The 24,180-nt window shown below is 54.0% G+C and overlaps 2 protein-coding genes and 1 long non-coding RNA gene across 12 annotated transcripts in view; 1 reads left to right on the top strand and 2 right to left on the bottom strand.

Annotated features, from left to right (window-relative positions):
• ARFGAP3 (ARF GTPase activating protein 3) overlaps positions 1–6,286 on the bottom strand; it is a 52,289-nt gene extending 46,003 nt beyond the window's left edge. The window contains exon 1 of one of the 3 annotated variants that reach the window (XM_072843654.1): positions 5,775–6,286. Coding sequence is in view for 1 of the 3 variants with exons in the window: in XM_072843653.1 (XP_072699754.1) it covers positions 5,209–5,277 (69 nt within the window). In the remaining 2 variants the exon portion in view is untranslated. Of the gene's footprint in view, positions 1–5,208; positions 5,395–5,774 lie in introns of those variants that run through there. The other 2 variants (XM_072843655.1, XM_072843653.1) reach the window with 2 other exon arrangements.
• On the top strand, positions 5,548–23,749 carry LOC140642721 (uncharacterized). Its single transcript, XR_012039141.1, has 2 exons — positions 5,548–6,038; positions 16,103–23,749. It is a non-coding gene; the product is annotated as an uncharacterized lncRNA (long non-coding RNA).
• PACSIN2 (protein kinase C and casein kinase substrate in neurons 2) overlaps positions 15,796–24,180 on the bottom strand; it is a 136,484-nt gene continuing 128,099 nt past the window's right edge. For 7 of the 8 annotated variants that reach the window (XM_072843648.1, XM_072843650.1, XM_072843651.1 and 4 more), the window contains 4 exons: positions 23,504–23,625; positions 21,077–21,199; positions 20,427–20,623; positions 15,796–17,582 (listed from right to left, as the gene is read on the bottom strand). In XM_072843648.1, coding sequence (XP_072699749.1) covers positions 17,470–17,582; positions 20,427–20,623; positions 21,077–21,199; positions 23,504–23,625 — 555 coding nt within the window. In that variant the 3' untranslated portion in view covers positions 15,796–17,469. The remainder of the gene's footprint in view (positions 17,583–20,426; positions 20,624–21,076; positions 21,200–23,503; positions 23,626–24,180) is intronic. The other variant, XM_072843646.1, reaches the window with a different exon arrangement.

The raw sequence follows: 24,180 nt of genomic DNA, 5'->3' as shown, positions 1-24,180 counted from the left end.
AGCATCAACAGGGCTCCTACTGGACACACACACAAGCCAGGATGTCCCCCTGCTGAGAATGCTCAAGGCCCTGTGGCCCTCTAGACAGTGGCTCTCCACCAGAGGGCAGCGCTCACACATGGTCCTTCTGACCCCAGCCAATGGGATGGCAGGTGTGGCCGCCACCCTCACCAGGGCAGGGTGCTCTGTGACCAGTAATAAGGCAGAGGTTAAGTTGCAAAAGCTGCTGTGGCTTCCTTCCTGTTCCTTGCTATCCCCCTCCCTTGGATCACTGGCTCTGGGGGAAGCAAGCTGCTGTGTCAAGGGGACACAGCCCAGTGGACATCCTTGCGAGGTGAGGAACTGAGGCCACAAGTCCAATAGCCAGTGAGGAGCAGAGGTTGGCGAAGCACCACGAGGGTGAGCTTGGGAACGGGAACCCTAGGCTTTAGAGAGGCAGCCCCAGCTGACAGCTTGATGGCAACCTCATGACACCCAAGGCCTTCCTCCCACAACACTGACTGAGGCTGAACATTCTTCATCTCATAGCGCCTGGCAACAGGAGCATAAAAAGACTTTAAATATACAGAGTTGGGCAGCCCCGGTGGCGCAGCGGTTTAGCGCCGTCTGCAGCCCAGGGCGTGATCAAGGAGACCCGGGATCGAGTCCCACATCGGGCTCCCTGCATGGTGCCTGCTTCTCTCTCTGCGTCTCTCTCCCTCTCTCTCTAGCTGTGTCTCTATGAATTAAAAAAAAAAAAAAAAAGGCATAACTAAAATATACAGAGTCTGTCATGGAAACCCATATTTATAATGAATTAAAGTCAGAACAACAGAATAGCAAAAATTGCACTAATAAGAGAACACTTCTTCTCCCCATCTCCCCCCCTCCAGAAAAAGAGCCCCATATTTTAGCAACACTTTGTAGACAGAGCCACCTATGCGAATTGTTCCAACTCTAGTCATCAAGGAGGACCTGGCTTCTGGCTTTCTGAGGGCAACACAAAAGTGAAAACACCAGCAGATTTCCCAAAGCCCCTCACTGTGACTCACATGAAAAGCCTGCGTGAATAGTGGGATCAGGGTGACAACTGACACGGAAGGTGCCAGTCCATTCATGGCAGCATTTACTGACTGCCTGCTGTATGCCCGACACTATGGCAGGCACTGAGGTATTCAGAACTACCTGTTGTCAGAGATTCCACAAACACTATGCTGAGTCCCTACCCTCTACCAGGCCACATGCTGGCTTTTCTGGAGCTCACTGAGCAGTGGGAGGGAAGGACACAGACATCAAGATGCCTTGTGGTAACGGCCAGGTGAGTAAGGAATCCATCCCCTTCCATGGGGCACCAAACAGCATCACCAACTCTGCCAATGGTGCTGTCCCTCTGCAAGAGGTCATCTGCAATCCCCCAGTCGCTCAACTAACATTTGTGCACTTACTACCAAGTGAGTACCTGGCACACACAAAGCAGATGTGCAAAGGTAGTTCAGGAAGGGTCAGCCGGCATGGAGCCTGTGGATGGAGCTCACAGCCTCATAGGCAAGACAATTAGTTACAAGTTGAAAGAAGCAGGGAGAGGATACAAAAAGTTAAAAATAAATAAATAAATAAATAAATAAATAAATAAGGCAAAGTCCAAGAAGCAATTGAAATCTCAAGAACAGAATCTTAAATTGCAGTAAGTGGCCCCATGGAGGGAGGTGACCACAGAGATGGTGCACAGCCCAGACCAGGCAAGACTGGGAGTCACTCCTGAGGCGGTCTGCTCGCAAGGCTGAGAAGGGAGCAGGGGGTCTTCTAAACATGCCACCCAAGCATCCGGCTGACCCAGCAGCTACGATGAGGACTTGCCAAATGTCACTCCAAGAGGCCCGGGGCCCCCTCTCCTGTACATGAGCCGGACACTGAGCCTGGCACAAAGCAGGCACTCACTGCATGCAAACACAGGTGGTGGAACAGTTTGTAGGGGTGGTGGGGAGCGGGAACTGTGGGGCCTGACCTCAGGAGGCACTAAGGAATCCCAGTGTGGCCCTCACGAATGCTGGAGCAGGAGACTGAGCTTCAAGAGCAGGATGGCGCTTCGTTTTGATATGCAACCCCATGCCAGAATTGAGATAGGGTTTTCTAAGCAGAATGCACTTGTTATGGTGATGAAAATCAAATGCTTTTGGGGTGCTCGATTGTTGATTTCGGCTTAGGGTCATGAGATCGAGCCCCCCCCCCCCCCCCCGTCGGGCTCTACAATGCTTAAGATTCTTTCTCTACCTCTCCCTCTGCCCCCCCCCACAAAAAAAAAAAAAAAAGAAATGCCTCTGCCTAACAATTTGCTTTGCTTAATGATGAGAGTAAGTACCAGACAAACAACAGCTAGAGTTAAGCAAATTTATTCCGTGTCAGGTACTGTTATTGACCAACTGAACCATCATCACACCCCTATAAGGAGGTATTATTATTGTCCCCATCAAGGCCAGCTTCTGGGCACGTGTGTGACCTGTGCAGTTGCCCAGGGCCCCACATGTAGAAAAGCCTGTGGTTGCTTCATGCTCTGCTGTCTCATCCTGACATTCTCAACACTTTTTAAACAAGGGCCCTGCATTTTCATCTTGCACATTTTGCATTCTCTGCAAATTACGTAGTGTGGTTTTCATCTCCATTTTAGAGAAAACTAAGGACTTACGAAGTTTTAGTATCACAGCTGAGGAGTGGTATCTTGGGGACTGGACCCCAGGCGGCCTGGCCCAGAGCCCACTCTTCACCGCTCACCACATTGCCCCTCGTGCAGTTTGGCTGGGGGGGTTGACCTTCATCTGTCTTCCAGCCCCCAGACGTGAGGCTCCCTGAGGGCAGGAGCCTGTCCCCCTCCATCCGTGGACCCCATTGCTCTGCACAGTGCCCAGTGGACTGCAGCTGCTCAACAATACTTGTTGACAGAGGAACTCAAGCAATCAAGCAATAAAACTAAGGAACACATAGAGACAAGGAAGGATTTCTCAAACTGGAACACTGACCTTCTGGGTTAAAACCTTGGTCCAGAGTAAATATTCATCACACATGAGATGAAGAAACCAGATAACATATTCTGAAAGTAAACCCCGTCGTTTCTCTTGAAGTACCTTCCCAGTGTATCTTAGAGCTCTCTGTTATAGCCCCTTCTGAAAAAAATGCTTCCCGTTCACCAACTCCTCCATAACATTAAAACTCGTTTTCATCTTTGCTGAGATAATGGTTTCTTACTAAGGATCAAATGAAAAATTCTTCATCAAGAAATGTAGCACATTTCTGGACTGTGCAACATTACTGGAAAATACTTTTGCTCTGTGCTTTTATTAATCCTATGCCAGAATATAAAGTTTTCCACAGGTGTGTTGTTCATAATAACGATCCTAACAAAACAATGGCCGATGCTATTGAAGACTAGCATGTGTAGACACTGTTCTAAGTGCTTCTCTCGGATTTTCTCATTTAATCCTCCTAATAACCATCCAGGTTAGATCCTCCTCACTCTCTCCGTTTCCAGAGGAGGAAAGAAGGTACAAAGTGGTCGAGTAACCTGCCCAAGGTAACACAGTCACCAGCGAGCCCACACAAGTTCCTCAAAAGTGTCATAAGAACAATGACTTTGGGGTGCCTTGGTGGCTCAGTTGGGTAAGCGTCTGCCTTCAGCTCAGGTCACCATCCCAGAGTCTGGGCATCGAGCCCTGCTCAGTGGGGAGCCCGCTCCTCCCCCTGCTCATGCTCTCCCACTCTCTCTCTCTCTCTCAAATAAATAAATATAATCTTAAAAAAAAAAAAAAAGACAATGACTTTTTCTTTAAGAGAGGGCACCTTCCCTTTGATGAATTCAAAGAGAACACACACTGGTTCTGAGCTAAATCAGATAAAAAAATATAACTTCTACACTACTAACTGCGGGTCCTAATCTTGTCTCGCTATATAGCAACCATTCCCTATAAGCAGATTAATCTAAACTAAAAAATCAAGGAAACAGCAAAGAAATTAGCACGAAGAGAATTTCTGAAGCCTTTACTCCTCCTGACTTTCCTACACTCATCCGACATCACCTCCAGTAAACTCTTTTGCTCTCTCACTCTGCTGAGTCTGTACAAAGTATGGGCTCCCTTCCACCAAGACTTAAAGAACTCTAAATTTTATAAGACGCGGGATCTTCCTATGGCATGACGTCATGGCTCATGACCATGATCATTAACAGCTGTTCCCTTTGGAGGTGACAGTGGGGACCAGACAGATTCCTGTCACAGGAGCGGAGGGGAGAGTCCACGCTGACACACTGACAGCCCTTTGCACTCTGCAGGCCCCAGTGTGACCTGTGATCCTCAGTGGAGGGTGTCACGTTAGCCCCGATGTGTCATCACAACATCTTGGGCCAGTTGCGAAAAGTTGTAAAAGTCACAGAGAAAACAACCTCTGGAGACAAAAAAAAAAAAAAAAAAAGAATAAGTAAAAGAAAAACCCCAATTTCCAAAGAGACGCAAGGGGAAGAAAGAGAAAGGGTCTGTGGCGGGCCTTCTTAGCAAGGGAAAAGAGCTGTAAGCCATCGCAGAGGCCACAAGGCCGCTCATCAGGCAGGGAAACTGAGGCTGCCATCAGGACACAGGTGACCAACCAGGCTCCAACAGGCAGCCCAGAGCACCTTCAGAGGGCGCAGAGGGGGCCGCAGGGGCTTTCCCGGGCTCCCAGCGCCGCCAGCTGGAGTCTCAGGGCCGGTGCTGCTCCCCAGCTGGGTCACAGGTGGCCTGCAGGTCCGCCCCGCTCACACGGGCCCCCGGGTGCGCCCCCCCAGCGCTCTCTGGGTGGGGGGGCCCCAGACCTCGCCCCCAGCTGCCTCAGGAACCCCGGGGCCCACTCCGCCCCCCCAGGGGCCGTCCCGTGCGCGCCCCCCCGCCCGGTGTCAGGAACCACCAGCGCGTGCCCCCGGCCCCAGGGACCCCCAGATGCTGCCGCGTCCCGCCCCCACGACCCCCCGGGTGCCCGCCGCGCCCGGGGCCCCGGGGCGCGCCCTCCCCGCTCCTCGCCGAGGCTGGCGGCGGCTGGGGGCGGCGCGGCCCGGACCCAGGCGAGGCCCAGGCGCCGCGGCCGCAAGTGCGACGTGTCACAGGCCCCGCGGGCTCCTCCTCCCGCCGCCGCGGCCACTACGGCAGCGGGGCCGCCCGCGGGCTGGGACACGGGCGCCCAGCGAGCCTCTCCACGCCCGGCGGCCGCTACCTTGTTGGTCGGCACGGAGCGAAGGCGCCTGAAGATGCTCAGGATGTCCTGCTTGCTGGGGTCCCCCATGGTCGGCGGAGACGCGAGGCGCAGCCGGCCCGGCCAACCGGGAAGGGCCGAGCGGGAGCGGTTGCCGCCTCCGGGAGACAGACGGCGGCCGAGGGGGCGGGGCTGCGCGTGACGGTCAGGCCACGCCCCCACAGGCCACGCCCATCGAGGCCACGCCCACCACCGGGGCTCACGCGCCGCTCTCTTCTCGCGGCCTCGCTCAGCGGCTCCGCCCACTCGAGCCCCGCCCCGGCGCCGCCCGCGCGTGCGCAGGAGCCCGGCGCCGCTCCTCCCGGCGGTGGCCTGAGGGGTTCGCTGCGGGGCCGAGCCGGGCGAAGCTGGGTCAGGCCGGGGTGGGCTCCCGCGCGCTCGGCCGTGGGGACCCGCCCCCGCCGGAGCTGCTCGGCCGCCGCTTCGACCCACGGAGTGAGGCGTGGCCGAGGTCTTCTCACCTGGTCCCCCCGAGCGCGCAGCATCCCTGCAGGAGCCAGGCGGGAGGCGCGAGGGGAAGGACCCACCTGCCGCCATCGGATGCCCGATTTTCTCTGGTCGCCTTTATTGCTTTTTCTTTTTTCTTTTGCATTAAGCTGAAGCCGAGCCCTGGATGGGAAGCCTCCACCGCCCGAAGATCGGTTTCCTTCAAGTACCTGTTTGGGTGTCGGGTCAGCGAGAGGTCGCAGTCGTCTTGAGGCTCAGTCGGGACCGGTGAATCCAGACCCGAGGAGCAGCGGGACGTGCCCGGCGGCTGCCAGTCACGGAGGGGCTTAAAGTCGCGGAGGAAGGTGGGTGCTTCCCCAGAACTGCCGCCCGAGGCTGGGTGGTGCAGGGCGAGGTCAGGTTCACCTCGGCTCCAAGCCCGACTCGCCCGCCCCCTCCTAGCTGTGCCCTTGGTCAGGTCAGTCCTCTTCCCCAGAAAGCCTGGCTTGCTCCTCTGTCGGTGCAGTGGGCGCTACAGATAATCAGTGCCCGACAGCATGAGGGAGCCCTGGAAAAGCCTTTGGCTGCGTCTTTCCTACTTTTAGAAGCAGGGAATGCTCACTCAGCCTGTCCGGGTAGATACCCTAAGGGGAAGTTGGAAGTTTGCAAGGATGTGGACTCAGATAAACCCAGGGTTGGACCTTTTCCAAGGAAGGGAAATTTATTACCTAACAGAACAGTAAGTCACTGTTGCAGAGGGCTGTGACCCAAAGTTCTTCCTTCTGTTGAGTCAGAAGCATATACTCTTGTACTCTGTGTCCCCCTGTGACACTGATGCATGCCGGCCGGTCCCAGGACCCGGAGGGAGTCCTGCAGGACCAGCCAAGAGGGTCCTTGGTTTTGTGCAGGATAGAAATAAAACTCTAACTGAGAGGAAGTGAGAGCAAAGTTTATTAAATAGCATAAGTGAAGGGTGCCTGGGGGGCTCAGTGGTTGAACATCTGTCTGCCTTCCGCTCAGGTTGTGATCCCGGGGTCCTGAGATGGAGCCCCACATCACGCTTTCTGCAGAAAAGTTGCCTGTCCCTCTGCCTATATCTCTGCCTTTTTCTCTGTCTCTCATGAGTGAATAAATAAAATCTTAAAAAAATAAATAAATAGCATAAGTGATAGAGCATAGCAGATGGAGTGTCTGGGAGACTTAGGAAGAGAGAGTCCGTCCTTTGCTCGGGGTTGGGGTTTTTATTGAGGATTGTGGTCTGGTGTGCATGTCTCAGGCATTCCAGAATTGGTCCAAACAAGGACCAGAACTCAAGTGTCCTCCGTCAGTCACTTATGCCCTGGAGCCAGGGATCTTGGCATCGAGGTATCTGCAGCCCCAGGGTCTTGGAAGATTTACGTGATGACCCTGGCTGGTCAGTCCTTGGATGTTATCTTTTGTGCTGGAGGTCTCCAAGGAAATCATTAACTTCTTGATCTTAACAAAGAGGACATACATTAAGGCATGTGTAAGGGGGGGGTGCGAGTCCTAGCGAGAACAGAAGCAGGAAAAGGAGCAAAATGGGGTCCCTTCAGTTTCCCTGTCTCAGTATTGGTTTGGCCCTACACAGAACACCTGGCATGTTTATGAGGAACAGTCATAGCCCTTCTGATGGGAATGATGATTACTATTTGGAGCTGAAAGCTTACTTACCAAGTTACATATTGGATGCCGGGTATTATATACTCTACAACATAGAGATCCCCAAGTGATAAGGGAGCAGAAGGCAGCTGGGCACAAAGCACAAGATGACACCTCACACACACAACACCCACTGTGAGATAAGTGTGGCATTACTCAGGTACTTCTCGATGCCCCAAAACTAAGGGAAGGGAAAAAATCAAATGATTAACTGATAAAGATCACAGTCCTGCAGGATATGAGTCTCTATCAGTTTACCAATGTCTTAGTGATATACAGGGAAAGAGCATTCTTTTTTTTTTTAAAGATTTTATTTATTAATTTGAGAGAGAGATTTCAAGCTAGAGAGAGAGCATGAGTGGGAAGGAGGGGCAGAGGGAGAAGCAGACTCATACTGAGCAGGGACCCCAATGTAGGACTCAATCCCAGGACTCCCAAAATCATGACCTGAGCTGAAGGCAGACGCTTAACCAACTGAGCCCCGCAGGTGTTCTGGGAAAAAGCATTCTAATCAATAGCCTAATTTTTAGAGACCCATAACTCAATTTCCTGGAGTCCTAACATCACCCTCCCTTCCATGAATGATGTGGGAAACAGAGCATAAGGAAATGTAAACAGGGATTCCTGGGTGGCTCAGCGGTTTGGCACCTGCCTTCAGCCCAGGGCGTGATCCTGGAGACCCGGGATCAAGTCCCACGTCGGGCTCCCTGCATGGAGCCTGCTTCTCCCTCTGCCTGTGTCTCTGCCTCTCTCTGTGTCTCTCATGAATAAATAAAATCTTTAAAAAAAAAAAAAAAGGAAATGTAAACAAAGTTAAGTTTCTTTAACACCTGCAGCCTATTGACAAGGACTTTAATAGGAAAAGTACAACATTCCTCCAGGAAGCCCCCAACTGTCTTACTAGAAGGAAAAACCACCTTAACTCAGCAGTAGCCAGGCCTCTGCTTTCATGTAAATCTTGAGTATATCACAGTCCTTTTGTCCACCTCCCTTTTTCCTCACCTCCCCCAACTCCCAAGTCTATAATCAACGACTCTTCACAACCCCAGGGCAGCAGCTCTTCTGCGCAGGGGTTCTGTTCCCTTGCTTTAATAAAATCACCTTTTTGCACCAAAGACCTCTCAAGAGTTCTTTTCTTGGCCGTTGGCTCCTGACCGCACCAACATTTCAAAACTAGACCTCACCAGCATGCTAAAACCACATCACGAGGAGAAGAAAAAACGGGCAGTGAAGTACAGACTGTCTATAGGAGGAGAAATACCGGTGTATGCACATCACTGGCTCATCTGTCATCTGCTTAAGTGTTCTTCACAGAACTTATCACCACCTAACATGACAATATGTAACACTATATATATATTGCTTCCCTTCAGTCGAACATAAATTTACTAAGATCAGATCTGTTTTGTGTACCTCTGTCCGCAGCACCTAGAACATGCCTGGCACACAGTGTGCATTCAGTAAAGATGTGTGGGATAGGCTTAGACAAAGCTACAAAGAGCACCATTCCCAAGCATACTGATGAGAACAGACTGGATAGTCTACAAAATCATAAGTCTTCTTAAGCCTGTCAGGTGGCTAAGGTTGCAAATCAACCAAGTAAACCGAATTCTGAAGAGAATTGAGCGCCCCCAAAGATAGGAGCAATGGAGAAAGGTGGCCACCATACAAGTGGGCAAGAGGAAATAAGTTGAAATTTTAATGAATCTGTAAAGGCCAGGTGTGGGCTGGCATGTCAGTCTGAAATAGCATGAGGCCTCAGATACAAAAAGTACATTCATTCACGAGTTCTTTTCCATAAACTTCCATGAGAAATTGTTCTTCATAAGAAAGATGGAGGCACGGGGCACCTGGGTGGCTCAGTGGTTGAGCATCTACCTTCGGCTCAGGGCGTGATCCCGGGGTCCTGGGATCCAGCATCAGGCTCCCTGCAGGGAGCCTGCTCTCCCTCTGTCTGTGTCTCTGCTTCTCTGTGTGTCTCTCATGAATAAGTAAATAAAATATTTAAAAAGAAAGAAAGAAAGATGGAGGCAAAGACACTTGAGAGAAACCCCTCGGCCAGTCAGGTGTCCAGCTGTTGTTGGGGGATGGGCACAAAACCCCACCCACATCCCTTCTGGAACACAAGAGCAGCCAACCCTGAACCCACAGTGTTCAAAGATCCATTGCTGCCAGAGGAGGAGTAGAAGCAAAACCCAGTTACACCAAATCCAAAAGCTAATAAGAGATCCTCTCACCCTCAGAAGAGGACAAAAATTCATTACTACAGACTTAAGAAGAACAATACAGAGGGAACCAGCCATGAGGCGGGTGTGCGTTGCCTGCTGTGCACCGTCCCTGTTTACCTTTCATGAAGACATCCTGGGGTGCCTGTGGCCAAGCGAAACACCATTTAGTCTATTTAATTCATTCAGTTAAGCAAGAACTTGCCGAAAGCCAGATGCCACTTCAAGGAAAGACTAGACTTGCCTAGACAGTCGTATGATGAATCACAGAGTGAGAATAGGCACAGATCTCGCACCTCGCCCCTGGAGGACACCAGGGAGCGTTAGTGCTGAAGAGAAAACAGGCGCATGCTGTCTCTTACCCCGTTTCTGTACAGATCAGGTGCATTTGAAAATGAGCACATGGAATCATGAGTGACATTATCTGATTTCCACAAACCCCTACAACACTCAGGCAGTGCGCACTTAGATTCACAAATGCCCCGTTTTAAGTGTTTAAGGTAAAACACTTACTGATCTTTGCTTGTTATTGAGTTGATGTTCTTGACTGATTTCTTAAAACAATGTCAGCTGGGGCCATTACCTCCTTTAATGGGATGAACGATTTGGTGTAATAATTGTGCATTGCTGTAGTATTTGCAATATTAAAATATTAGCAAAAATAATTGCGAAATGAAATGAAACCTGTGTGTGTACCAAAACCTGATTGTTTGTAACAAGTGCATTTGTCATTATCAAAAACTGGAAACGCCCCCAATAATCCTTCAGCTGGCTCAGCAAACATGGGGAGTTCATTCCACGGAGACCACCTACAATGAGAAGGACGTTTACCCCGATGATGTGTGAAACCACATGGATGGATCTCGAATTAATTATGGGAAGCAAAAGAAGGGGAGACAAAGCCTGCAAACTGTATGATTCCATTCATAGGACATTCTGGAAAAGGCAAAACTATAGAAACAAAACAGATCAGCAGTTTCCCAGGGTTAAGGATATAAGGAAAGGTTGAATTATGGAGGAACTAGGACAAATTTGGGCAGCAATGGGACAGTTCTATTTCTTGATTGTGATGATTACATGACTTTTTCTGTTTTGCTTTTTTTTTTAAGATTTATTTATTTATTCATGATAGAGAGAGAGAGAGAGAGAGAGAGGCAGAGACAGAAGCAGGCTCCATGCCGGGAGCCCGACGCCAGACTCAATCCCAGGACTCAATCCCAGGACTCCAGGATTGCGCCCTGGGCCAAAGGCAGGCGCTAAACCGCTGAGCCACCCAGGGATCCCCTGTGGTGTTTTTTTTTTTTTTTTTTAAGATTTTATTTATTTATTCATGAGAGACAGAGAGAGACAAAGACACAGGCAGAGGGAGAAGCAGGCTCTCCGTGGGGAACATCATGTGGGACTCGATCCCAGGGCCCCGGGATCACACCCTGAGCCAAAGGCAGACACTCAACCACTGAGCCACCCAGGTGTCCCCATGACTGTGCTTTTGTCAAAACTGGACTGTACACTAAATGGGGAACATTTTACTGTATATATACACCTAAAAAATGAAAAAAAGAAGTGGGAAACAAATCCTCAGCGGTGTGGGACTTATGGCCCATGGAATACCATGCATTCTATTTTTAATCTAAGCATATTTAGGGACATGAGAAAATGCTCTTGAAATATTAAGAGAAGGGAACTGGGTGCCCAACTATGTTTATAGTATGAGCTCAATTTTGTAAAACACACACGATGACAACTACAACAGAATGCATGTGCTACACACATGCACATAGGGAAAAAAAAAAAGACTAGAAAAAATAATCTGGAATTACCACTGTGGTTGCCTCTGACCCCCGGACCGTGGGTGGCTTTGTTTTTCTGAATACTTTTGCTTAAATTCCAGATTTCTGTTTACAAATAAGTGAAAAGCATGGACATTGTTACTGGAAAATACTATAAAGGGGCAGAGGTGGCCCATTAGCTGCACATGGTCCGTTTGCCCAAGGTTTGCCCTGCTGATCCAAGGTTGTGGCGTTTGGGGCTGTTTGTGTTGTCACTGCCATGGGTTTCTGTGGCCTTCGGTGGCCACACGGTGTCTGCCCATCAGTTATCCTTTCCTTAAAGAGAGTGATGTTACAGAGCACCTGGGGGGGCTCAGTGGTTGGGCATCTGCCTTCGGCCCAGAACGTAACCCCGGGATCCCGGGATCGAGTCCCACCTCGGGCACCCCGCAAGGAGCCTGCTTCTCCCTCTGCCCGTGTCTCTGCCTCTCTGCATCTCTCAATAATAAATAAAACATTTTTAAAAATGAGAATGATGTTACTGACGCAGCTCATCTGTTCATCCGTTCCTCCCCTTGTGCACGTCCTAGCTCTTCCCACAAAGAATTTGAGGAGTCTGAAGCAGCATTATCTGAATTCCATTTGGATGGGCCAAAATGGGCTTCACTGGATCTTTTCAGTTTCGCTCTAGGAGCTTCAAGGGGAGAAGGTCTGGGGCCAGCTTGCTGCTCAGTCAAGTGGGGCCAGTGCTATGACTCCAGAGCCAGGGAGGACCTGGGGTCCCAGTGGGGGTCCCTGCAGCAGCGCCCTTGCAGCCCAGCAGCGCGGCCTAGTGGCGGGGCCTGTACTGCACCACCGCGTCCGAGGGCTCGCTGGGCTGCCGGGGGCTGTTGCACCCTGGGCAAGTCACCCAACCTGTCTGCGCCCCCAGCGCCTCGCCTGTAAAACTAGGGATAATAACATTTCCCTAGTTCATGGGGCTGCTGGAGGGTTGGGGGGTTTAGCCCAGGGGCTGGCACAGACGGAAATACAAACGATAAGCTCTTATTCCCATTTTACCAACAAGCAAACCAAGGCTTAGATTAAGTACTTCAGTCAGGCCCATGCTGCTGGTACCGTCACAGCCCAGTTGGAGCACGGGGAATATGACCTCACGGTCCATGCTTTTAACCATCGAACCCATTTTTATGCCTTTTTAAGACTGTTGAGTTTCAGGGGAGAAAATGTGGAAAACCCAGCCCCCTGGGTCGTTTCATACATGGACGGATACGTGGCTTGGAGGAGGCACTCGTGCCTGGGGACTGGTTGGGGAGGATCTGGAGTCTCGAGGTCGGCCGAGTTGGGATGGCCTTTGGGGTGAGACTACCTCCATAAGTGGCCCCCAGATTTGTGTGTTTTATCAAGCAGGTTCACACTCTAGACCGCATGCGATCATGAAAAAGGAAAGGCAGGAACCACTTCCTCATTTTCCAGATGAGGAAATGGAGGGTCAGGAAGACAGAGGGGCTTACCTGAGGACATGCAGCTCATCAGTGACACAGGTGCCCTTCTGACCCTGGTGGGACGCCTCTCCCTCTGCCACTGGCCTGCCACCTAACCTTCCCTGCCCCTGGCATGAGAGTCCTAGGAATAGTGAGGGATGGGATATCACATTGGCCTGTGTCCTTTGCTCCCTGCACTCTCTTGGGGCGTATCTGCCACTGCCTTGGCCAGACTGTGGGCGATCAGTGTCTGGGTCCCCAGGGCCCGGCTCCCGTGTCCCAGAGCTGGGTTGGGAGTATCTGCTGGTTATATGAACAAATCGAGGGGCACAAGGAATGGCTGGTATTTTGGGAGCTCTTCCTTGTGCTTTGAGACCGGTGGTCCCAGGTCAGCATCACTTGGGACACATTAGATTAGATATGTGAATTCCGACTCCATCCCCAACCTCGTGATTCAGAAACTTTGGAATGTGGCCCAGCAAGCGGGGCTGTAACAAATCCTCCAGGTGTACCAGGGCACCTGCTTTTTGGAGTTAGGCACTGGAGTTGAAACCCCAGCCCTGTCCCTAACTTGCTGGATGGCCTCACACAAATCATGCAACCTCTCAAGATTTGTTTCCTCATCTGCAAAGCGGTGTTCATGCATAACGAGGAGCCCTTATGTGACCCTTTGCAGAGAAAGGTGCTCAGCACCGGACCTGGCATGGAGCTGAAAAATGCTAAGCCCAAGGCTGGTGAGAAACAGTGGGCTGAGAAACTGTGCCGGGGTCAGCCTGGCTCCTCTAACTCTGCTCTGCAGTGGCCCCACCTGGTGCAGGATGACCTTGTATCTCGAGCAAGAGGCCCGTGAGATCTGGCTGGGCCCGGGTCTGGCCTCCCTGGGGCAGTGCTCCTGCAGGTGTGAAGGGATGCAGAGGGTGCCTGCCCAGCAAGGTCTCCCGCTTCTGGACACCCCCAGGGTCATCCCCACTTTGTGGAAGGTGAGGCTCAGGCACTTGCTTGGGTGTCGGGTCGCACACAGGTGGGGGGGGTCCCTCCCCAGTTTGCAGTCCACCCTGACCTCTTGCCAGGCAGGGATGCTTCCCACTGGAAGTGCGGGGAACAGGTCAAGGACCCCATGGTACTGTGACCCCCAGAGCCTTGGAGCTGGGCTGGGGGCCCTGTTCGCCTTAATTTCCTGAGACTTGTAGGGTGGCATCCAGAATCCACCAGGTACACTCTCGGGACCATCCTGCCCTCTCCTCTGTGGTGTCAAAATGACTTGGACCCTCCCTGAGCTTCTGGAGTTCCCCAAAGGCAAACATAGGTCCTCTTTCGTTTTTCTCCTAGTCTTGCACACAGTAGGTACTCAATAAATGTTTGCTGGACGAATATGACCCGTGGAGAGGACCAGCAGATTCCCTGCCAGGAAGGGCTACTCAGGGGCAGGCCATGCTCGGCTCCCTCAACCACTCACTGTGACCATGGGCCCGTCACTCCTGCCCCCCGCCTGGCCTGCTTCCCCACGAGCAAGGCCGGGGGCGGGGCCGGGGGCCCACGGAGCCCTTCTCAGCCCCCAGCCCTGTCCGGGGGGGTCAAGGGGTCCCCTCCACGTCTGCCCCGAGGCCCTAGGAGCCGCACTGAAGCGGCCGCCCGCTCCTCGCAGGAGCTCAGGGGCCTCGGCTCGGCCGCTCAGAGCCACATCTCCGCCTGGGCGTCCGGGGCCTCGGCCCGCCGTCCTGAGGCGGCTGTGGGAGGGGCAGCAAGGATGCTAGAAGCTTCGGCTGGCGGGGAGGAGGGGTGCTCACTCGTCAGCACGGTAACAGGTAACAGGTCCGGCGCCTGGGTGCCCGGGGCTCCCGGGGGCAGCTGCGGGGCGAGTCAGGAGCCCCAATTCCCTGGGACCAGGGCCCCCGGGCAGAGGTGACCCCGCCGAGTCCGAGGGCCCCCCCTCCGGCTCTCCCCAGCCCTTCCTCACCTGCCAGTGGGGCAGCAGGGCGGGCGGCCCCCAGGAGCCCCACAGTTCTGTCGCGGGGCTGGAGGTCCTGGACATTCCGTGTCCTCCTCGCCGAGCGGGGGACTGCGGCCTCCCCATGGCGTTGGTGAGGGCCGGGCCACCAGGAGGCCGCTCCACCCCGTGGCGGCGACGCAGCTCCTCCCCGAGGCCCACACTCCGGAAGGGGCCCTGTCTGGAGGAGCGTATCTGGGCTTGGTGTTGGGCTGCGACAGCCCTTACATCTCTCCTTCCTCGCCTCCCTGGCCGCCTTTCAACACGGGCCACCCCAGTGAGGGGAAGGATCCCACAGGGACCTTGTGCCACAGACCACCCGGGACTCCCTGGGTGGGTGTGGCTCCTGGAGCCTCCGTGTGCTTCTCTGTAAAATGGGTTAGGAAGACAGCCCGCTCGGGGATGTCTGGAGATGGGCATGGTTGGTTTTGTTAAGATTTTGAGAGAGAGCAAGAGAGCGAGCAAGCACAAGCTGGGGGGAGGGCAGAGGGAGAGGGTCAAGCAGACTCCTTGCTGAGCAGGGAGCCTGACATGGGGCTCAATCCCAGGACCTCGGGATCATGACCCAGAGTGGAAGGCAGACCTTTAACCACCTGAGCCCCCCGGGGTGCCCCTGGAGATGGGCGTGTGATTCTCAGGTACGGTATGAGCAGAGCACAGGGCCCAGCATACAGCAGGTGCTCAGGGAATGTGTTCAAAGAAACCCAGTGATGGACGCTCTCTCCTCTGGGTCCTCCTGTTTGGACCTCAGGGAGGGAAGGCGGTGCCAGCCTGCTGTCCACACTGGGGAAGCCCAGGCCACAGAGTACCAGGTTCCGGGGAGAGTGGAATCGAGGGGCTTGGGTGCCTCAAATCCCCAACCTCTGGGTGGCAGGGCACACAAACAACCCTTCTGGCCGTGGTCTTATGCCTGGGATCTCACCCAGCTCCAGAGCTGGGAGATGCTGGCGTGGGCCTGAGGGACGCAGGGCTCCAGGCGGTCACACGAGATCAACTGTTTATTGATTCTTTTTTTCTAAAATACTATACATTTAAAGAAACTCCTAACTGAAAAGACTTGACAATTTTTGGTAAATCTGTAGCAAAGGAATGAGGATTTCTGCTGGTAAGTTGTCATGACAAACACAGACGCACATCCACTTTCCAAGCAAGACATCAAGCTCGCTGGAAACACTGAGAAAATGCATAGCTTGTGATGGCAGCGGCCATTTCCCCCATGTCTGGGTTACACAAAATAAAGGTTTTCCCGCCTTCCCTCCCCCCCAACCCCCTGCCCTGTGATTACAGTGTCACTCCTGCCCCAGCGCATCTGCTCCCGATGACCAAGGCCGCTCAGAAGAGACCCCTGTGCTCGAGGTGAGACCCAGCTTTCGTGTGCTCATGAGCAACAGAGGAGTGGAGCCTGCAGCTGCTGGAAAGACACGGGAGGTTTTACAGTGTTCTGCTACGGAAAGGACTGAGGCTGGTTTGGAGGGGGGCCCAGGGCTGGCCGGCCAAGACAGGCCTCCCCACAGCCGCCTCCACGGCACACAGACCCAGGCCCGCACGCCCCCAGCCCCGAGCTGGCCCAGCCAGGCCCGTGCCCGAATGTCACAGTCTTCAAGCAGTTTACAAATGAAACCCACTGTCAGAAACCATTAAATCTCATTCAAACAGTAGACGAACTCTTTAGATTCTCTGCATATCAAATAATATATACAGATATACACCGAGACGTGACCGTCTAATATAAAGCATCTTAACCTATAGACGCATGTGCTTCAGAAGTTAGTCTTACTCTTGAACCTTCCAAATCACTGATAAAATTGTTAACTTCCAAGTATGAAGTTTGGAACGCAAGCAGAATGAAAATAAGATTTTAAATATGGGGACATTTGGAGTACTACATAAGGTTGTTTCCGGGACTCACGGCAGATGCCTCCAGTGCGGAGGGCATTCACGACAGAAACCCAGCCGAGTGTGTCCCCACCTTTCCACTGCAACCTCTAGCCTCAAACACCGCCTGTCTCACTGAGCCCCGGCCTTGAGACTTGCCCCCAGCGCGGCCCGGCTGGTTGACAGTGCAGCATGGAGACAGGGGCTGCCTCGAGACTGGTGTGTATCACTTTGTGCCATAATTTAAGTATCAATAAATGGAAGAACAGGTATATAAAAAAGTATAACTGTACACAGCCTTTAAATTAAAAACCTCAAAGTCTTCACTCAGAAAATGGCATGTAAGTTTGTTCATTTATGTTGCGGGTGATGGGACTCGTCAGAGGAAGTAATCAGTGGAACAAGAATCAGTGGAACCCACCATGACTCAGGAGAGGAGGAAAGGCAAGGTCAAGAACAGACAGATCCATGATAAGCCGACACGCACAGTGAGCAGGACGGGGGAACGGGGCGAGTTCTGTTGTACTATTTTCCTGCACTCAGACCTCTCCGGCTACACCGCGTATGGAAAGGTGCCGAGTCCCAGGTGAAATGACCCAGCTCGTCTGCCTCTGAGAGACACCATGAAGCCAAGGGCAACGGAGCCATCAGGTTTTGCAGGAAAAGGAGCGGACGCTCGCACGGCCGGCTGCTACCGGAGTGCCGCTGCCCGGGGCCGACGGCCAACGGAGCTCCTGGGGCCCCTGCCTCCATCCTCCGCCAGCCAGCCGGCTGGCCCGTCACTGGATCGCCTCGACGTAATTCGCTGGGTACAGGCCGACCTGCCCGTTGTCCAAGCGTCCCTTGCACCAGCCCTGCTCATCCTCGTCCTCTATCTTGGTCAGCTCGTCCCCTTCAAAACAAGAAAGAAGCAGTCCTGGTGAGCGGGCACAGTCGCCCTACTAGCTCAACCCACCCCCAGCCTACAGACAGTTTTTAACTTGGGCGGGAGGGGCAGGCATTCTCTTGGGGATGGGGTGGGGCCAGACCTGCTTATTTCTCTACTAAATTGCACTTTAAAGGGGCCTCGGAGAGGTCTCGCACAGGGTCCCTAAAGCCAGCAGCTCCTACAGACACTGCAGAATTAAATGTCATGGGCTCCGTGCTTCCCAATCATCCCAGGCTGGGTCGGAGGAACCCTTTCTGAGCGGCTGTGCCACCCCCCTTGCCACCCTCTCCTGCTGTCCTCTGCCCCAAGCCCACTCCACCTTCTCACTCTCCTCTGGCACCTGTTATCCTGACTCAGTGTGACTGAAGTGGTTGCGGTGGGAGGGGCAGGGACCCATCAGTCTAAGCCCAGCCCCCAGCTCAGGGCATTCATCCTCTGACTTAAAGAAATCATCCCTTCCCAATACAGTGAGATGGAAGCCATTGGCACAGTTCTGGAATCTCCCCATGGTGTTGTGTGTTAGCATCATTTGATTCCGCTTGTCTGTTCAGACATGAAGGCCAGGCCCGGGCAGGGGAGAAGGTACCCTGATGGGGGCGCAGATGGAGTCCTGGTCCTTCAAGGAGACAGACGGGGGCAAAAACCAAAGTGTGGTCAGGGCCCTGGTGGGGAAGGTCCAGGTCTGGCATCTCTCACTCAGGGCAAAAGAGCAGCCTAGCACCAGGGGCCGCTCGAGGAGCCACCTGGGGCTCTGGCCAGCGACCGCCTGCAGGGGCGCCGTGGGAACCCCAGAGCTCAGGCCTCGGTCCAGGCAAATGCCGGAAGTCTGTTAGCCCCAGGACAGCTTTTGCCTTTTGTTCAGCTTGGAGCTTTGCATTTCTCACTGGCATTTCGGTCACTGGCATTTGGGTCCCCTCTTCAGGCTTGGTGGCAATTTCTTCCCCAGGCAGTTATGCCTTGTGGAGGCGTTTCCCTGTCTCTCTTTGGTACAGCAGCTAAAGTGAAGAGGCCTGTGGGACTGATATCCAGAGCTACTGGATTCGAATCCCAGGGCCCCTGCTCATGGGCAACATACCCTGCCCCTGGGGCCAGGTTTCCTCGTCTGCAGACCGGGTGCTGGGAGGACTAAGTGAGAGCAGGGAAGGAGCCAGGTAGTGGCCAGCACCCAGTGAGCGAGAGCCGCCATCACTCCCATGTGAGGGATGGCTTTCCTCCAGCCTCCGGGCCACTCTTTCAGCACCGGTTCCCATGCAGATCTAACTCAGCAACACCAGCAGTGAACATGGGGCAAAAGTGAGCACGGGAGGGCAAAGCTCCATCTTCTCCTGTCCATCCTGCTCGCTGTGGACCCCTGGACAGTTGGTGTTTCCCTTGTCCGAGCTCTGTGACGCTCACAGGGGCTGGAAAGGGCCCAGGGAAAGGTTTCTCAGGCACCTGAGACCCAGAGGAGCAGAGGGCACTGGAGCGAGCGTGCTACCAACTGAAGAAAACAGTGCTGGCTGGGCGGATGTCGCAACAGAAGAGACAAAACACAGTGAAGAGGGGAGCTTTGAGGATGTAAAATGTGAACTGGTGATTTAAAACATTGGTTTGAATCAGTTCGCTTTTAACAATTCACTTGGAGCAAAAAGAAACATTTATATCCATAAAACTGCAGACAAATCCAACAACTAAGATGGAGAAAGAATTAGAAATTCCAATGAATAAACCAACTGACGAAGTTAGGGAAGAATGACTCCCAGGTGTCAGAAAACCTGGACAAAGTCGAGTTCAGGTGCATATGAACTTCCTACAACCAACAGGGGTGCCTGGTGACCAACCCTGGGCTTGAGTGTCTGAGGCCAGCTGCCCAGCCTGTGGAGCAGGGGCGGGGGGCAGGAGGCCGACAGGCACAGACACGGCCCTCCGGCCCACAGTCGGCTGAATGCAGGGGTCTGTCCCAGTGCAGGGCGGGTGTCAGCCTGTGCGTGCTGCCTTCCAGCCCGGCCTCCCACTCAGAGGTGTGATGGCGGGTCTGGGATGGCTTTGAGGAGGGGACAAGGCAGGAGGACCTGGCTCTCTGTGGGCCCCCTCTGGCACCAGGCACCTGTGCTTCCTCCTCGGACACACTCTAACATAGTGCTTTCAAGCTAATGGTTGAAACCCATTTTAGCGAATTGCAACTAGCATAGAAAAAAAAAAAAAAGACAAAGCCCAGAGAGTCTGTGTAAACAGAGCTCCCATGATCTGGATGCAAAGTGTTCTGTAAAACGAAGTTCAGGTACTGGCAACAAAGGTGTGCCGGTAGTAGAAAGTATACCATGTGGCTGCAGGGGGAAGGCTCAAAGGCACCCAAAGATGAAGCTGAGTGGCCCAGAGGTACTCAGTGTGGTCCCGGGGTCTGGGCAAGGTGGCTCGCCAAGGGCTCCTCTGCCAGCTGGGGTCTCTGGAGAAAACCTTCCCCTGGGGACCCACAGGCTGGCTGCTTCCACCTGGGAAGCACTTGGGAAAACAGCTGGTGCTGGCGATGAACATCCCCTGCCCCAGTGCCCTGCTGTGCCCAGCCCTCCATCCTGCTGGGACTGGTGCCTTGGGCAAAAGCACCAGGGCACTCTTCATGCCTTCTAAGGTTTGGCACTGAGCATCTGCTGCTTTTGTTTTTTTTTTTTTTTTTTTTCATCTGCTGCTTTTGAAATGTTGGAGGACGACCCACAGATGCAGCTAGCAGGAATTTCCCAAACTTAAAAAAAAACAAAACAAAACAAAAAAAAAACTCCCCTAGCAGGTTGGAAGCATTCACCCCAGGTGCCAGTCGGGGAGCCCACCTACCAGCCTTGAAGCTCAGCTCATCATGCTCCTGCCCTTCGTAGTCATAAAGGGCCCGGACCCGCACTTCCGTCCCCGAGGTGGTGTCCTCGTCAAATGGGTTTGAGTCCCCATTGGCATCCGTGGAGGAGAACGGGTTGTTAGATTCATCATCCGACCAGTCAGTGGGGTAGCTCTGGGTCTTCTCATAGCTGCTCACACTGCAAGAAAAAGGGTGGACCCAGGGACCCTGAGTATGGGACTGACAGAGGCACGAGGCCCTGCCTGGAGGCTCAGCCCCTGCCCAGGGAGGCTGCAGGAGCCCCGGGGCCCGGCGAGGGACCTCCTTCCGCAAGAGCACAGCCCCTCAGCATCACAGTGCAGTCAGGCTCCCCGCAGGGCTGCCCAGCACACCCGTCTTCCTGTGGTGGTGTGCCAGGGCCTCGACGAGGGTTAACGGAGGACAGAGAAAGAACAACTACAGATTGTTAATAGGTGCCCCCCTCCCTGAGAAATCGAGAAGCCAGAGACCGTCCACCAGCCAGCAGCTGAGCCACCTCCTGCAGGCCCCATGCATTGCTGTGAGTGCCAAGGGGGCAAGAGCCTGGATAGAGAGAGAGGAGACACAGAGAGCGAGCGAGGTGGGAACCAGAGGGAAACGTTTGTTCACCAACTTTTTGGCCTTAATGTCCTCCTTCTCACTGACGGTGCTCCCCGTGTCGTCCTCATCCTCGAAGGGGTTGTAGCTGGACAGAGACTGCGCTGACCGTGCGGGGTTGCTCGGGACACTAAGGTCACTATGGGGAGAGAGAGAGCTTTCAGGGGACCCCAGCTCAGCACCCTGCTCCGGCCCTGGATGCTCCCAGCTGCAGGATCACAGGGCCAGGGGCTGAAGGGGCAGACTGGCTCCTCACCCAAGAGGAGGATTTGTCATTTGAGCAGAAAGAACATTTTAGCAAAAACACTTAGTGATATTCTGGGTGGTTAAACACATTTAAAGCGTCTAAGGAGAACAGCAGGTCCATTTCCCTTCTTGCCTGTGGGTGTGGTCTATCCTGAACAGGAGACTGGGGTGCGGACAGGCTGCCGCCGGAGCACAAGTGATGTCCGGCTTGTGGCTTCTCCCCACAGTCTTCCCATCTGGGCCTGTGGCCAGCACTGTGATGCTGGGAGCTGGCAGCCAGCCTGTGGGGCTCAGTGCCCCCCTGCTGAGAGCGAGAGGGGCTCCTGGAGCTCTCCAGACCCCACAGCGCAGCATTCCCCTCCTTCTAACTACAAAGGCTCCTAAGTCCTCCTCCCTGCTTCTTCTGGGGCTAGAGCTTCCAAAATCAGCTCCCAAACCTGCTAAACAGCCCTTTCTAAGAAAGAAGGACCCCTTTGTGCTTCAGAGAGAGAACATCCATCTGCATAACTGTATCAGCCGTCTACTGTGAGCCAGGCCCCAAGGGGATGGACCTGAGGGAGATCGGACCCAGGCCCAGCCTGAGGGCCGACAGCCAGGATGCAGTGAGTGTGCGTGCTGTGGAATAAAATAAGACGGTAAGAGCCCTGGCGCCACACCGTGCAATTCAGCTGCAAGGTGGGGCTTGTGGGGCCAGGACCACCTCCAGCCTCCAAGTCAGGGGGACTGCATGTGGCTGGCACTTGAGCGCTGCACAGAGAGCTGGAAGGAGAGGGGAGAGGAGAGGAGGAAATGCCTCAAATGCTACTAGTGACCTCAAGGGGCCGGCAACTGCCTCATGGCTTCAGGCCCGGAGAGGGGCGCTCGACCCAAGCCTGCCCACTGCCACACTGGAGCTGCATGTCTGAGACCACTAGGCCTTCCTTTCTCCCCAGCACCTTTCTCTTTGAGGGGGTGCTGGTACCGGGAAGCGGAATTCATGCAGCAGCCCTGGCCTGCCTAGACTCTCCCAGACCCTCCTCTCCCACCAGCCCCAGTCACACAGATGCCAGCCTGATCCCTGGGACAGCGCTTACTGCTCCAGTCACTTCACCAAGCCCACCTGCTCAGACAGAGACCCAGCAGCTGACTGACAACTGGCTGTGTGTGGCCAGGGAGCCCAGGTAGGGGCTTCAGCACTCAGGGCTACAGAAAGGCCTCCAGTGCCTGTGCTGACCCTCCTGGGAAACCACAACCATGAGCTGTATTATTACTTTTTTTTTTTTTTAATTTTTATTTATTTGTGATAGTCACAGAGAGAGAGAGAGAATGAGGCAGAGACACAGGCAGAGGGAGAAGCAGGCTCCATGCACCGGGAGCCCGACGTGGGATTCGATCCCGGGTCTCCAGGATTGCGCCCTGGGCCAAAGGCAGGCGCCAAACCGCTGCGCCACCCAGGGATCCCGAGCTGTATTATTACTTGTTGTGGCATGGAAGCCTCTGGGCCCAGAGCCTGTGGGGCAGGAGCGGCTTCCAGGGAGGGGCAGCTGGCAGCCTCAGCTCTGCAGATGAGAGCAACATCTATCTACTGGGACTCGGAGGCCAGAGCAGGCCTTGTCTAGCACACGCTTTCCACGAGGTTCTAATGACCTCAGTGCCACCTCTTCTAACCAAACTTGGTTTCAGCAGGTAAGTCAGAAATAAAATAACCAACACTTTCATCAAAGATGTGCCTTGAAAAGGGGGGACACTTGACAATGATCTCCTGTACCACCACTCCCCTCCGAAATCAAGCACCTGCATACAGAACAGAGAAGTACAAACCTGACCGGGATACCTGAACCCGCCCAAAGGATGGCATCAATAGTTATCTCCACCTGCCTGTGTGTACCACTGGGGATACACAATGACCAGCACCTGACATCAGCTCCTGCCCTCACTTGGGGGCCAGAAGCATGTTTGTGCCAAAGGGTCCTTTCTCTGGATCTTTTCAGAGCTCTAGCATCAAGTGAGCTGATGATCCTCCCCAGAGATGCTCTTGAGCCACTGCCCAGCAGAGTTTGGATGCCCAAGGAGCATCTGGAAAGACATTGGTGGGGTTCCCTACAAGGCCTCATGCGGGGGAGGGGTTGGTCTCCCAGGTATCCAGGCTGGAAGCATCCAGCCCACACAGAGGACCCGGGGGACCTATCCCAGAGGATAGAGGCTGCCTCATGCCTACCTGCTGGGCTTGTTCTGCAGAGCCTGGTCACCCGTCTGGTTGATGCCCGTCAGGGTGACACCATCAGCAGCCTTCTTCTTCTCTCTTCGGCTGAGAGTTCGATTCAGGTCTGCGGACCACTCCTGGGCAAGCAGGCACCGAGAGAGAGAAATGGGGAAGTTCATTGGTTTGAAGCCACATCAGTCTAACACACTGGGCAGAAAGCCAGGGTCTGTCCTGCAGTTAGTGGCATGCAGCCCCGTGGCCTCGGTTCACCTTGCTTGCCAGCTGACCTCGGGTTCCCAGCACCCCCCTGCTACCCCCTCCTCACTGCTAAAGGTGGGGACTCCAGCCTGTGCGGGTCTGGTCTCTGGAAGGAGAGTCTGACCAGCCAGCACTCAGGTGTCCAGGAACTTCCCCATCCTGCCCCAGGGCCCCATGGCACTAAGCCTCCAGCCTCCTCAGGCCAGCAGGGGTCGCCAGAGGCCTCACCGGCTTTCCTTGAGCCTTCCAAAGTAGACAGGAGCTAGTTCCCATCTAGTCCTTGTGCAACAGGAGAGCTGGCTGCAGGTTCTGGGCAAGCCCTTGTGGGGACCGCAACTTGGCGGGGGGTGGGGGGGTGTCAGGGGCAGGTAAGCTAGCTCTCCCCCACCCCAGCAGGTCTCTCCGGGGAGCAAGCGGTGCCCTCTGGCAGCTCA

This window comes from Canis lupus, chromosome 11, assembly GCF_048164855.1.
Source record: "Canis lupus baileyi chromosome 11, mCanLup2.hap1, whole genome shotgun sequence".
Taxonomy (NCBI): Eukaryota; Metazoa; Chordata; class Mammalia; order Carnivora; family Canidae; genus Canis; species Canis lupus.
This window is presented reverse-complemented; position numbering and strand designations above follow the sequence as displayed.